The 13,016-nt window shown below is 49.1% G+C and overlaps 2 protein-coding genes across 4 annotated transcripts in view; one reads left to right on the forward strand and one right to left on the reverse strand.

The window, feature by feature from the left end:
- Window positions 1–13,016, forward strand: part of CCDC61 (coiled-coil domain containing 61) — a 50,320-nt gene that overhangs the window by 22,711 nt on the left and 14,593 nt on the right. The window lies entirely within an intron of this gene.
- PGLYRP1 (peptidoglycan recognition protein 1) lies at window positions 402–5,130 on the reverse strand. The gene is made up of 3 exons (XM_045987684.1): window positions 4,066–5,130; window positions 1,509–1,630; window positions 402–695 (listed from the first exon to the last, which is right to left on the reverse strand). Exons 1-3 carry the CDS (start codon window positions 4,353–4,355, stop codon window positions 517–519), a joined length of 591 nt encoding a protein of 196 aa, XP_045843640.1. The 5' UTR covers window positions 4,356–5,130; the 3' UTR covers window positions 402–516.

Below are 13,016 nucleotides of genomic sequence, written 5' to 3' on the forward strand. Positions count from 1 at the left end.
GTATGTCTCTGGGAGGCACTTTGGGGTTCAGAGTCAGGAAAAACTTGCTGACTCTCTAAAGTAACGAAGGGTGTGGACCTGAGGGGTGGTAGTGAGCAGCTCGTCCCCAAAGGGGTCCAAGCAGAGATGTTGCACAGGGTATCTTTGACTGAGTGCTGGAGGAGGGGTGTCGTGGAGCATGGTTTGTGGTCCCACGGGACCCCCGAGCTGCCGTCAGTGACATCTGGGCCAACTTGGTGCTGATTCCTGCGCTCTGACCTGAGACCTCTGGGTTCTGAGCTGTGATGTTCTTTCCAAGCTGGGATCTCTGGGGTCTTGGTTCAGGGTCGGGGCCTCTGGGTTCTGAGCACCAGCGAGGACAGAGTGCTGGGCCCCAGGGCGGGTGGGAACGGCTGGGGGTCTTGTGGGAGGTTGAGAAGGACGGGAGGCATGTGGTGAGACGCAGGAATGCAATTCGAGCTGCACCTTTATTGGAGGGTCGGTGGTGGGGTTTCTGGGTGTGGAGGAGACAGGGTCTCACTCGTGGTAGTGTGGCCAAGTCTGGATGATCTCATAGAGTTGGTCGCCTGGAGAGAGTGTCCGCTGCACATCCCGGTGTCCTTTGACCTCATACGTGGGGCTCAGCTTTCCCTGAGTCACACCGCAAACCAGCAGACTTTGGGCTGCCCTGAGGGCCCGGGGTGGAGGTGACCGCTCTGGGGGAGACAGAAGCAGGACTTAGGTTGGGGCTTCCTTGAGGGGCAGAGGTAGTGTGGGGCAGTGGTTCCAATGTGCACCCTGCCCCAATAGCGCCCAGAACGGGGTCTGCCAGTCCCCTAACAGGAACTTAATCCTGCTGTGCCTCAGTTTCCTCCGTGGTAAAAGGAGAGAATGATGCCACGTGCCCGTGAGGCTGTGGGACAAGAAAATGAGGTTTTTTTTTTTTTAATGTAAAGCCCTCACAGAACAGTGCCTGGCACAGGTTAAACCCTCAGCAAGTGTCAGTTCTTTTTTTTTTTTTTAAGATTTTATTTATTTATTTCACAGAGAGAGATCACAAGTAGGCAGAGAGAGAGGAAGGGAAGCAGGCTCCCTGCTGGGCAGAGAGCCTGATGTGGGGCTTGATCCCAGGACCCTGGGATCATGACCTGAGCCGAAGGCAGAGGCTTTAACCCACTGAGCCACCCAGGTGCCCCCTCAGCAAGTGTCAAGATGAGAGCTTATCCTACCTCCTCTGCCCCCAGACCTCTGAGTCCTCCCCATGACGGTGGCTGTGTCTCAGGCTCATATTCCTATGAGCCACAGACTGGCCGAAGAACTTTTATACAGATTAACTCATCCTGGCCCAGACCATGCGGTTGCAAAGAAACGGTCATTCTCCAAAGGAAATGGTGAGGCTTGGAGAGGCCGACTCACTTGCCCAAGGTCACAGAGCTTGGAGGTAGCAGAACTTCCCAAGGACTACATACCATGCGGCATCATCCCCCAGATCCCAGGCCGGCCCGCCATGCCATCAGCTGGACACTCACCCATATAGTTACCCATGAAGGAGATGCCAATGGAGATAGGGTTCCAGATCTTGCCTGTGTGGTCGCCCTTGGTGTCCCAGCCCCGGCCTTCATACACGAGCCCATCTTCTCCAATCAGGAAGCTATGTGTTTGGGGTGGGGGAGGTATGGACTTGATGAGTAAGGGAGGGCCTCCTTCTCCCCTTCCCCCCCTGCCCCATGCTACTTACACACGATTCCCCCCAACACCTCCCTCTTCTCCTGAAATCCAATGCCTCTGGCCCCTGCCATGTGCTAGGCACCACACTACACCCTCATAGCCAACCGTGAGCCAGTACTGCCTCCATTCTGCAGCTGGAGAATCAGAGAGGTAGGGATATCTGCCTGCAATCACACAGCCAGACAGGGGAGTCCAGATTCTCATCCGGGTCCCTGGGACTCCCACCCAGGTGATTCCTTGCTTCCTCCAGCCTCCCAGGAGGATTTGTTGAACTCCTGATTTGCTGAGTCCTCACATGCAATCCTCTGAGGCAGGTACACTGTCAGCCCCAAGGTCATGCCCCATAGACACCTGCCTCTCAGAACTCCCCTTCAAGAAGCTTTTCTCCCCTTGGCCCAGCCTGCTTCCTGCTTTCTGTTCCCTGCTGGGGTACACTGAGTGACAGGATCTGAGACTCAAGGATTGGCATCAAAACCAGATACAGACCCTGGAGTCCTGGCATCTGGCTCTTGGAAGTTTCCAGTCCTGGCATCAGATCCTCAAGACTCATCTGACACATCTTGATGGAGCGAGTCTGATTTTGGCACATTGGAATTAGCTAGAAGATCAGCATTTTGGAGTTGTGAGATCGCTGCCTCCGCCCTCTTGCTCTCACAGTCACCAATGATGTAAAGAATGTTGGATGTTCAGAATCTTTGGGTCCTGAACCTCTCATGCAGGAAGCCAGGTGCAGAAGAATCTGGCTCCAGAGAGACTAGAAATTCCAGGGTGATGCTGGCCTCCAGGACTGGGCTGCTTTTGGCCTTGCCACAGCCTTAGCACCTGGCACGGGCAATTGGGACTCCCTGTGTGTTTGTGAAATGGAAGTGTCTAGTTTAAACCTCCAGCACCACCACCAGCTGGGTCGAGTGAGGAGCCCTTTTTCTCAGTAAAGACACTGAGACCCAAAGAATGTGATGTGTGACAAGAAGAGAGATCCAGAATGTTGGAATCAGACTCTAAATCCTAAAATCTCAGAAACAGACTTCAGTCTGCTTTTCTGTGAGGCGATTTAGGCTAGAGTCTGGGGAGCCAAGCTTTCACTACCTCATGGAAACACTTAGGATCGGAGTCCCTGAGTCTTGGAGACAAATCCTGGAAGATGAAGCCTTGGGATTGTAAAAGCTTGAGCCGAGTTGCTGGGGATACCCTTGGCGGCTAGACTTCCAGTGACGTCAGGTTTCCTAGCCTCACCCCAGCCGTATTGGAAGCCAGGAACCTGGATTTCCAGTACCGTGACTGCTGCTTACCAAGGTCTGAGAACCTGTAGGGTTCAAAGTTATTCGCTGCAGTGCAGGGAGGGGCACGGGCTCCAGACTGAGATCTTAGCAGTCTGTTTCTGCTGTCACCCACCTGCATTCTCTTCTCCCCACAGCCGCCAGAGGGAGCTCCTACACCCAGCGGGCTCACGCCCCTCCCATGGCTCCAATCTTTCTTAGGGTGGTCCACAAGGCGCCGCCCACCTGGTCTTCCCCGTTTGTTTCATGTCATTCCTCCCAGCTCCCTCCAGCCATCCTGACCTCTGTCCTCCAGGCATGACCCTCTCACTTGTCCTCATAGCCTTTACCCCTGTTGGACTTGCAGCTTACCACTCTCCCTGCAGCCCCCCATCCCAGAGCCTCCTCAGTCTCCCCGCCACTCCCACCCGGCCTTATTGCTTCCATCACCAGCTGAATTCATCTGGTTGCCTTTGTTTCCCACTTGTTCCTCCCTGTTGGTCTTTAAATCCCATTGGGCCAGATTTGCACTGTTCATGTGTGCCCCGTCCCAGCAGCTGGGCAGGGCCTAGCACATAGTAAGTGCCTAAGGGCAAGAGCCCATGAACTCGTAGTGCATGCCGGGTGGTGTCCTAAGGGCTTTGCATGTATGTATTGGCTGCTTTAGTGAGCCGGTGGGGGCCACAAGCTGACTTTGCAGAGGAAGGAGAGAAAACCAAAATGGGGAAAGCGTTGGTGACACCACCCCCTGCCCCCCACCGCCGTCCCCTGTCCTCTGCGCTGAACCAGCCTGCTTGTCTGCCTCCCAGCAGAGGCGGCGGTCTTTATGAAATGACTGCAGTGTAGAGGACACTTTCTTTTGTGTTGGCAAAGGCTGTCCCTCCCACGGGGGGAGCAGAGCATAGATTTCAGCCCTTTCTCCTCTTAGCACCTGCATGCCACGCGCACATGTGCAGTCTTGTGTGCCCGCCCTGGGGAGAAAGCAAGCCTGCCCTTCAGCCAGGGGGAGTCTGGAACCGCCGGCCAAGGCGGGTCCCTCGGGCCAGCGCACCTTTCCCTCCATCCGCCCCGGCTCCGGCCTTTGCCCCCGCTCCGCACTCACTTGTAGCCCACGTCACACCAGTTCAGCGTTCCTGCGTGGTAGCTGTGCACGTTCTGGACCTGCTTCAGGCACGAGGCCGGGCTGTCGCAGGGGCTGCCGGCTGTGTGTGACACCACCACGTAGCGTGCGGGCAGTTTCAACTTATCCACGCACTTGGATGCCGGGGCCTTCCACTCTCTCCGGGGCACTATGGGGCAGCAGGAGCATGGAAAGTCTTCTCCAGGCACCCCGAGCCCGAGGCCGAAGAGAGCCAGGAGGGCCCAGGTGAGCAGCGCACAGGGGGCGGACATGGCAGGTGAGGCATGCAGGCACGGCTAGGAGCTCAAGGCTGGCCCAGGCCACCTTTATCTGCTGGGGCCCGGCAGCGGGGAGGGCCTTGCTTCACACCCTGGTGGAACAGGCGGGTCTCACTACACCCCAGATTCCACTACCTTCTCTGGCACGACCGACCGCAACAGGATGCCTTGTGGTGAGGTGAGGGAAGTGGGGAGCCCGTGGCAAAGCCAAGGGGCCTGTCTCCTGGCTGAGAGCGTGGGGAGGGGTGCACAGGCTTCTGGTCACCTCGCCCTGTGGTTTCTGGAAGAGCAAGGGCCTGGCACCCTGCCCACCTTTGTTTCCCTTCTCAGTGGATTTTTGAATACTCACCAGGAACATTAACACAGGAGCTGGAGGCCTGTGCGCCTTTGTCTTCCTCCTGGAGGGTCCTGGGTAACAAAGGCTCCCCCCCTTTTTTAAAATTGAGGTGCAATTAACATACAAGTTTATGTTAGTTTCAGGTGTACAGCATAGTGGTTGGACAGTTCTGTACCTTACTCAGTGCTCCTGGTGATAAGTGTGGCCCCCATCTGTCCCCAAACTATGCAATAACAATCTTGTTGACCACATTCCCTAAGCTGTACTTTTCATCCCTGTGATTTATTTTATAACTAGAAGTTTGTATCTCTTAATACCTCTTGTCTGTTTCACCCACATCTCACCCCCCCAACCTTCTCTTGCCCATTTAATCTCTGTATTTAAGAATCAAAAACTCCCATTTTATTTTATTTTATAAAGATTTTATTTATTTATTTAACACACAGAGATCACAAGTAGGCAGAGAGGCGGGGGGGGGGGGTGTGTGGGGGGAGCGGGTGGGAAGCAGGCTCCCTGAGAGCCTGATGTGGGGCTCGATCCCAGGACCCTGAGATCATGACCTGAGCAAAGGCAGAGGCTTAACCCACTGAGCCACCCATGTCCCCCCAAAAGCTCCCATTTTAAAAAACACTTCTCCTAGGCCCAATCCTGTGGTTATTTAACCCTTGCAATGAACTGAAGATGTTGAGTGTCGAGAAGCCTATTTTGCAGTTGAGTAAACTGAGGCTGGGAGAGGGGGACATAGGAGGGCTTGGTGCTCCACAGGCTGGATTCAGAACCAGGCTGCCTGCATTTGAATTCTGGCCACATTTCAGTGTGTGAAGTCCTGCAAGTGAGCTTTCTGTGCCTCAGTTTCCCCCACCTACAAAATGGGGATAATATAAAGTACCTGACTCAGAAAATTGATGTGAACTAAGGAAGCAAGTGGGTGGATAAGAGTGGAGCCCTTACAAGAGGTCCAGCTCCTAGTGTCACATAAGGGATACTGGGACTCAAACTCAAACCTGTCCTTGGTAGTCAGCAGCATGTTTTGCATTGGGTAATGCTGGCAGCTCCATTCTGCCCAGAAGGGACTCTTGAAGTCAAGAGAGGAACAGCCATTTGCCCAGGGCCACTCGATGGCTTAAATCACCTTTTGGGGTGTCTTGGGGCCTCTGCCCTGCCCAAGCCCCCTTTCCCACCACTACTCAGAGAGCTGGTAAATTCAGGGCTGACTCCCTCCTTTGCTCTTCCTCCTTTCCTTCCACTTTAGTGGATTAAAAAAAATATTACAAGTAACCCATGCTGGCTGTAACCAGTCAAACTGATACAAAATGTTAATCCCCTGTGTCTCACTCCCCTCCTGCTCTGTCCGCCAGAACTCCCTCACAGTGTGGTAGGATTTCCTCCATGGTGTTGTCAGTGTTCCGGAGAGCCTGCTTACCTCTGTGATCTGGACTGGCCCACCAGGCATCGCTAAGCATTTTTTTCCACTTCACTTTCTTCCAACGGATCTGGGAGATAGATATTATAATTAACCTCTTTTACAGTCAAGAAAACTGAGGCCCAGAGAGGTTATCACGTATGGGGAGAAGACAAGAATGCTGGGGTTTAGCCACAGGCTTCTAGGACCCTAGAGATGGAGTTCTAGACCGTGGTCTGCTTCCTACAAACATATGTAAGATCATGTGTGTGTGTGTGTGTGTGTGTGTGTGTGTGTGTGTGTGTGTGTGTGTATGTGTTTTAGTTTTTAAGTATTTTATTATCTTTTTCAAGATTTTTTTATTTTTAAGGAATCCCTACACCCAACATGGGGCTCGAATTCACAACCCCCAAGATCAAGAGCCTTATGTCCTATCGACTGAACCAGCCAGGTGCCCCTATATGTATTTTTTTAAAATAACAAAATCAAGGGGCTCCTCAGTGGCTCAGTGGGTTAAAGCCTCTGCCTTCCGCTCAGGTCATGATCTCAGGGTCCTGGGATCAAGCCCCACACTGGGCTCTCTGCTCAGCGGGGACCCTGTTTCCCCCTCTCTCCCTCTACCTGCCTCTCTGCCTACTTGTGATCTCTATCAAATAAATAAATAAAGCCTTAAAAAAATAACAAAATCAAATCACGCACGTCACTGCCTTTTGTGACCGCCTATCCCATGTCCCTCTCTCTAGGTGAACACAGATAATTCTAATGGAATCTTTGTAATAGTCTCATAGTATTTCATGGTATAGGCTTGCCACTTGGAGAGAATCATTGCTTTTTCTTTTTTTTAAGCTTTGCTGTTCTTCATTCCACACCCCACCCCAATGCACAAAATATTATCAGACATCCAGCCATACATACTGATAACTGATAAAATATAGGCTTTCTAGGTCAAAGACTCTACATATTTAGTAGTTATTACCCAATGGTTTTCCCCTGGAGACTGTTAACAATTCCCATTTCTACCAGTACAGTATTGGAACCCCCTTGTACCCCAGAGGTGGATGTTATCAATTATTAAATTTATGAGTGTAAAGCAATAGAGATCTCTTTTTAACTTTAAATGGAATTTTTATGACCACTCAGGACATTTTGTTCCCTGTGTTTTCTGCCTGCTGGGAATCGTCTTCTGTCGATGGGCTGTTAAGTCCATTGTCCATTTTTGAAATAAATTGGGCTGGGGGCACCTGGTTGGCTCAGTCAGTGGAACACACACCTCTAGATCTCAGAGTTATGAGTTCAAGCCCCACGTTGGGTGTAGAGATGCCTTAAGGAAAAAAAATCTTAAAGAAATAAAATAAATTGGGTTGTTTATCTTTTCGTTATCAATTTGCAAAATGAAGGAAAGAATCCCATAAGTGGGACTGTTGAGTTGTTGGGTCTGTACGTTTTGTGTCTGCGGTCTTTTTGAAGGCATTCAGAAATAACATACATATAGAAAATTGTACCTTTTTTTTTTTAAAGATTTTATTTATTTATTTGACAGAGATCACAAGTAGGCAGAGAGACAGGCAGAGAGGAGGAAGCAGGCTCCCTGCTGAGCAGAGAGCCAATGCGGGGCTCGATCCCAGGTTCTGGGATCATGACCTGAGCTGAAAGCAGAGGCTTTAACCCACTGAGCCACTCAGGTGCCCCAGAAAATTGTACTTTTTAAATAGGGTTATTAGAATTAATAGAGTGAAGAACTGTGTTAATTTCACACCACAAATACACCAGATCAGGAAATAGAGCTACATTAAAAAATTTTTTAAAGATTTTGTTTATTTATTTATTTGACAGACAGAGATCACAAGTAGGCAGAGAGGCAGGCAGAGAGAGAGAGGGGGAAGCAGGCTCCCTGCTGAGTAGAGAGCTGGACTCGGGGCTTGATCCCAGGACCCGGGATCATGACCTGAGCCAAAGGCAGAGGCTTTAATCCACTGAGCCACCCCGGTGCCCCTTCATTAAAATTTTTAATCCAAGGAATGGTGTCTCGTTGTTTTATTTGCACTTCTTCAAGCATCAGAGAGGTGGTCATCTATGGCTATTTGCATCCATTTTCTGCGAACTGTCTGCTCATCTCTTTGAGTCTCTCAGTTTTGCTGTTGGGTTGTTGTATATGGAGAGTATTAACGCTGCCAAATGTGCTGCAAACATTTTCCTCTAGTTTATTAAAAAGAAAAATCTGTTTCTTTCTTTTACGGTTGCTGTGTTTCCTGTCTTGCCTTAAGAAGACCTTAACACACCAAGATTGTGAAACTTTTTCTATTTAAAAAAATATTGTTATCTTGTGTTTTTACTTTTAGACTTCTACCTTGGCAAGAATTTGTAATTGCATACAGTGTGAGGTAAGGGTTTAATTTTGTTTCCAAATGGCTAGCCATTTGGCCTGGCACTGTTTATTAAATAGTTACACCTGATTTTTAAATTTCAGTCCTGCCACACCTTAGCTGGATTGCCTTGGGCAATTAGGCAGCATTTGACAGAGTCGACCACATCCCTTTTCAAACGTTCACTTTCCTCAGCCTCTGTGGCACAAGACTGTCTTGATTTTCCTTCTGCTTCTCTAGTTGGTGTTTTTCTCTTCCTTTTTGACTCAGTCTTCCTTCCTTGACCATCTTACTATACTTGTTCTACTGGGCAATTTCATCCATGCGATGGCTTCAGCTGTCCTTGAAATGCAGCTGACTTCCAGACTTTTATGTCCAGCCTGGAGCTTTCAGATGACTTCTGCATCTGTATATCCACCTGCCTACTTGACATCGCTAATTGGATGTCCCATAAGGAACTCAAATGCAAGGTTCCCAAAATGGCTTAGGATTTGCTCCTCCGTAATCAGCCCTCTTCCAAGAGTCCCCATCTAAAGGAATGCCGTGATGGTCTTCCAGTTACAAAAGCCATGTATGAGCTTACCATCCTTGACCAACCTCTCCTATGTCTCCTCTTGTTTCCAGCACTCCCCAGAAAAACACCCGGCACATAGCAGGTGCTCAGTAAATCCTGAATGACTGATAAATATCCAGTTTGCCCCCAAGTCATGTTGCTTTTATCTCCTAAATGTCCTATGAATTAAGCTGGTCCTGGCTACTGCCCCTCTCCCCACCTTTGTCCAGTCACCATAGTCTTGCTCCTGGATTTTGCTCCCACCTCCTCTGTGACTTCCCAGCATGCACCATGGCTCCTGTGAGACCACAGCTCAGATCTGATCAGGTCACTCTCAAAAGTGAGTCACAGTTTTCTGTGGCTTCTCATGACCCTTAGGATGGGTCCCAAGCACCTCACCATAACCTGACATCAGCCTAACCTTGTTTGGCTCACTCCCGAGACATCAAGCTTCCCTGCCCTTCTTGTTGCCTTGTCCCCAGGGGACTTTCTTCACACTACCTACAAGTTTTAAATAGAGGAAGCTTTAAAAATGCGGGAACTTTGTACCTTATCTTTAAGATTACAAAACATTCAGCTTGCCTTTTGTAAGAAGACAGGGATATTTACACATCGGACTGCTTGCGGGTACTAAGAACAGCATCATTAGCCAGGTGGTGTGAAGTCTTCCCTTGTTAGAATTTTCTTTATTCTGTATCTTGTCAGCCTAAAATAGAGACATACCCTTGTGAACATTTACAAGAGTTTCAATGGGTAATTGTTGTATTACCTTTAATCCTGAGGACTGTATTATTGGTGTATTTTTCTAAATAGGAAATTAGATCTACTCCCTGTATGTTTTAGGAAGTTGGATTTTTTTCAATATTTAATTCATCAACTGCTTTTCTTTGATCTCGTTATAATTAAGCCAGCCATTATAAAAACTCCTCAGATTCTCTTGCAGTTAGCAAAAAACACTGGTTTTCTTTGTCATCTCAACAATGAGAGAAAGTCAAACTAAATGCTGATTGTAGCAAACAAAGTTAAAGCACAATGCAAAATCTTCGTTTTCTTTTCCTTGACATTCCCAGCCTGGAATGTTTACTGCCCTCACTCGTCCCATTCTGTCACTCTTCTTTCCGTGTCACCTCCTGAGAGGTGACGAATCCCCCCCCCCCCACCCCCGTTGCTTTCCCCACATCATTTCCTTTCCTTCATGTTTATCACAAACATAGTTATTAACTTACCTGGGCAATTTTCTGATGAATTTCTGTCTCTTGTATACAGTGGGGTCTATAAGTGTTGTCCAGACCGCGGCACTTGAGAGAGAAAGAGCGAGCTACTGATAGTTTTGCTGGGTCAGCAGGCAAACATGGACTGTCCCAAACAGTTGAGGACGTGTCACCACCCGACTTAAAGATGAGGAAGGGGCTATCATTTTCCCCCTCTTACATACTATTATATCCCCAGTTACTTGCATACAGCTGGTAGCAGATACGAGTGACGATCACATTCAAAGCTACCTTCAGTTTCTCCATCTGTGAATGTGTTTAAGTACAGTTCTGCCCTCAGAAAGCTGTCGTAAGCATCAGGACTACCCCTCAGACGAATGTTCCTGGACAAGAGTACAGATGGAGACCCAGGGTGCCTGGGTGGCTCAGTGGGTTAAGCTCTGCCTTTGGCTCAGGTCATGGTCGCAGGGTCCTGGGATCGAGCCCTGCTTTGGTTTCCATGCTCAGCAGAGTCTCCTCTTCCCTCTCTCTGCCCTTCCCCTGACTTGTGCTCTTTCTCTCAAATAAATAAATAAAATCTTTTTAAAAAGTACAGATAGACGTCTACATACCCTATTGCTAAATATTGAAAAGTTATACATTAAGCAAACAGCTGCTGGGCAAAATATGGTCTTGCCTCTTTGCAAAAACACCTTCAGAAAGACAACATAGAAAGCTATGTGCAAAGCAACAGTCCACACCAAGTGTGACTGTGCACTTTCAAAATGGATTTTTTTTCCTCTGCCAGAGACCATGGTTCACTCGGGGCCATTGGAGGGGAGGAGGGGAGGAGAGGGAAGGGGACAGCTTTCTCACACATTTGTTGAATCTCTCAGTCAGTTGACATTAAGTCATGCGATTAATATCTTTTTTTGTTGTTGTTCCTCTTTTTAAAAAATTATTTATTTTTATTTTAAAAAATTTTATTTGGGGTGCCTGGGTGGCTCAGTGGGTTAAGCCTCTGCCTTCGGCTCAGGTCATGGTCTCAGCGTCCTGGGATTGAGTCCCACATTGGACTCTCTGCTCAGCAGGGAGCCTGCCCGCCACCGCCACCCCCACCCCCGCCCCCGCCTGCCTCTCTGCCTAGTTGTGATCTCTGTCTGTCAAGTAAATAAATAAAAATTTTTTATTTATTTACTTATTTGCCAGAGAGAGAGGGAGAGAGAGAAAGCAAGAACAGGAGAGAGCGAGAGAGCATGAGAGTACAAGCAGGGGGAATGGCAGGCAGAGGGAGAAGCAGGCGCCCTGTTCTACTTATTGTAGGTCCTGGGGATTCAATGGTAAATAAAACAGGAGTCCGGGGCGCCTGAGTGGCTCAGTGGGTTAAAGCCTCTGCCTTTGGCTCAGGTCATGATCCCGGGGTCCTGGGATCGAGCCCCATGTCGGGCTCTCTGCTCCACGGGGAGCCTGCTTCCTCCTCTCTCTCTCTGCCTGCCTCTCTGCCTAGTTGTGATTTCTCTCTGTCAAATAAATAAAAAAATAATAATAATAAAAAAATAAAAATTTAAAAAATAAATAAATAAATAAAACAGGAGTCCTGGGGTGCCTGGGTGGCTCAGTTGGTTGAGCGTCTGTCTTCTGCTGGGGTTGTGATCCCAGGGTCCTGGGATCAAGCCCTTCTGCTGGGCAGGAAGTCTGCTTCTCCCTCTGCCTCTGCCTGCCGCTCCCCCTGCTCCCCCCCCCCCCCAGTCAAATGAATAAATAAAATCTTTAAAAAAAAAGAAAACAAAACCAGGCGTCCCTTTATGCACTTTCTAGTGGGGAAGACACACAGAAACAAAGAATCTCTTAACTATTTAAAATAACTCCACATATACTATATGTCACATGGGTGGCGCGGCTGGCTACCGTTAGGCGTGGCAGGTAGCAGGCCTCCAAAGAACATCATCATCAACTCTGACCTTGGGCTTGGTTTCAGTGAGGGGGAAAAGCATCCTTCTCCGCTGTTCCCTCCTTCTACCGCCAGAGGGCGCGCCGTCCCCATCTGTCCCTACTCTCCCTGGCGCGCTTTTCCCGGTCTTAACAGCCTCTTAGCCTCTCGAGGGTATAGTTCTGTGATTTTCCTGGGGGTCTGTCTGTCCCAGGGAGTGGTTTGCTCCTAATAACAGCAATGGCAACCATGCCATGAAGAACTAGAGCCCAGAGTTACTGAGTTTCGTCTTGATCAAAAGCACCTATAGGCACAATCAGCCAGGGTCCAGAGAGAGAGCTGTTGTGTCAGAGGAATCAGCGGGAGTAGAGGTATGGCGAAGGGAAGCTGCAGGGTAATGTTCTAGAGCTATAAGAAGGTTGCTGTTGCTGGACTGGAAAGGACCAGAGTGTGTGGGGAGCCAGCTCAGTGGAACCAGATTCTTCTGGGGCTTGTCTGGCTTGGTAAGGGCCTGGATTTGCACTCTGAGCACTGGGAAGCCACGAAAGAGCATGTAAGGAGTGATGCTAACCCACTTTGCATTTTTATTTTTAATTAAAAATTTTTTTTAAATTTTTAAATAATCTCCACACCCACCATGGGGCTAGAACTCACAACCCTAAGATCAAGAGTTTCAACCTCTGCTCCAGTGACTGAGCCAGCTGGCCACTGCTCACCACTTTGCATTTTTAAGAGGTCATTTTGAGGAGCAGAGAGGGAGAGGGAGTGAAAGATAGCAGACCTTCTTGGAGGTCTGTAACTATACCCACGGAAACTTCTGGAAGCCTGATTTCAACCATGAGGGAAGCCACAATTAGTGTGGTCAACTCTTTGGAAGGCA

The sequence above is a fragment of the Meles meles genome, chromosome 19 (genome assembly GCF_922984935.1).
Source record: "Meles meles chromosome 19, mMelMel3.1 paternal haplotype, whole genome shotgun sequence".
In the NCBI taxonomy this organism is placed as follows: domain Eukaryota; kingdom Metazoa; phylum Chordata; class Mammalia; order Carnivora; family Mustelidae; genus Meles; species Meles meles.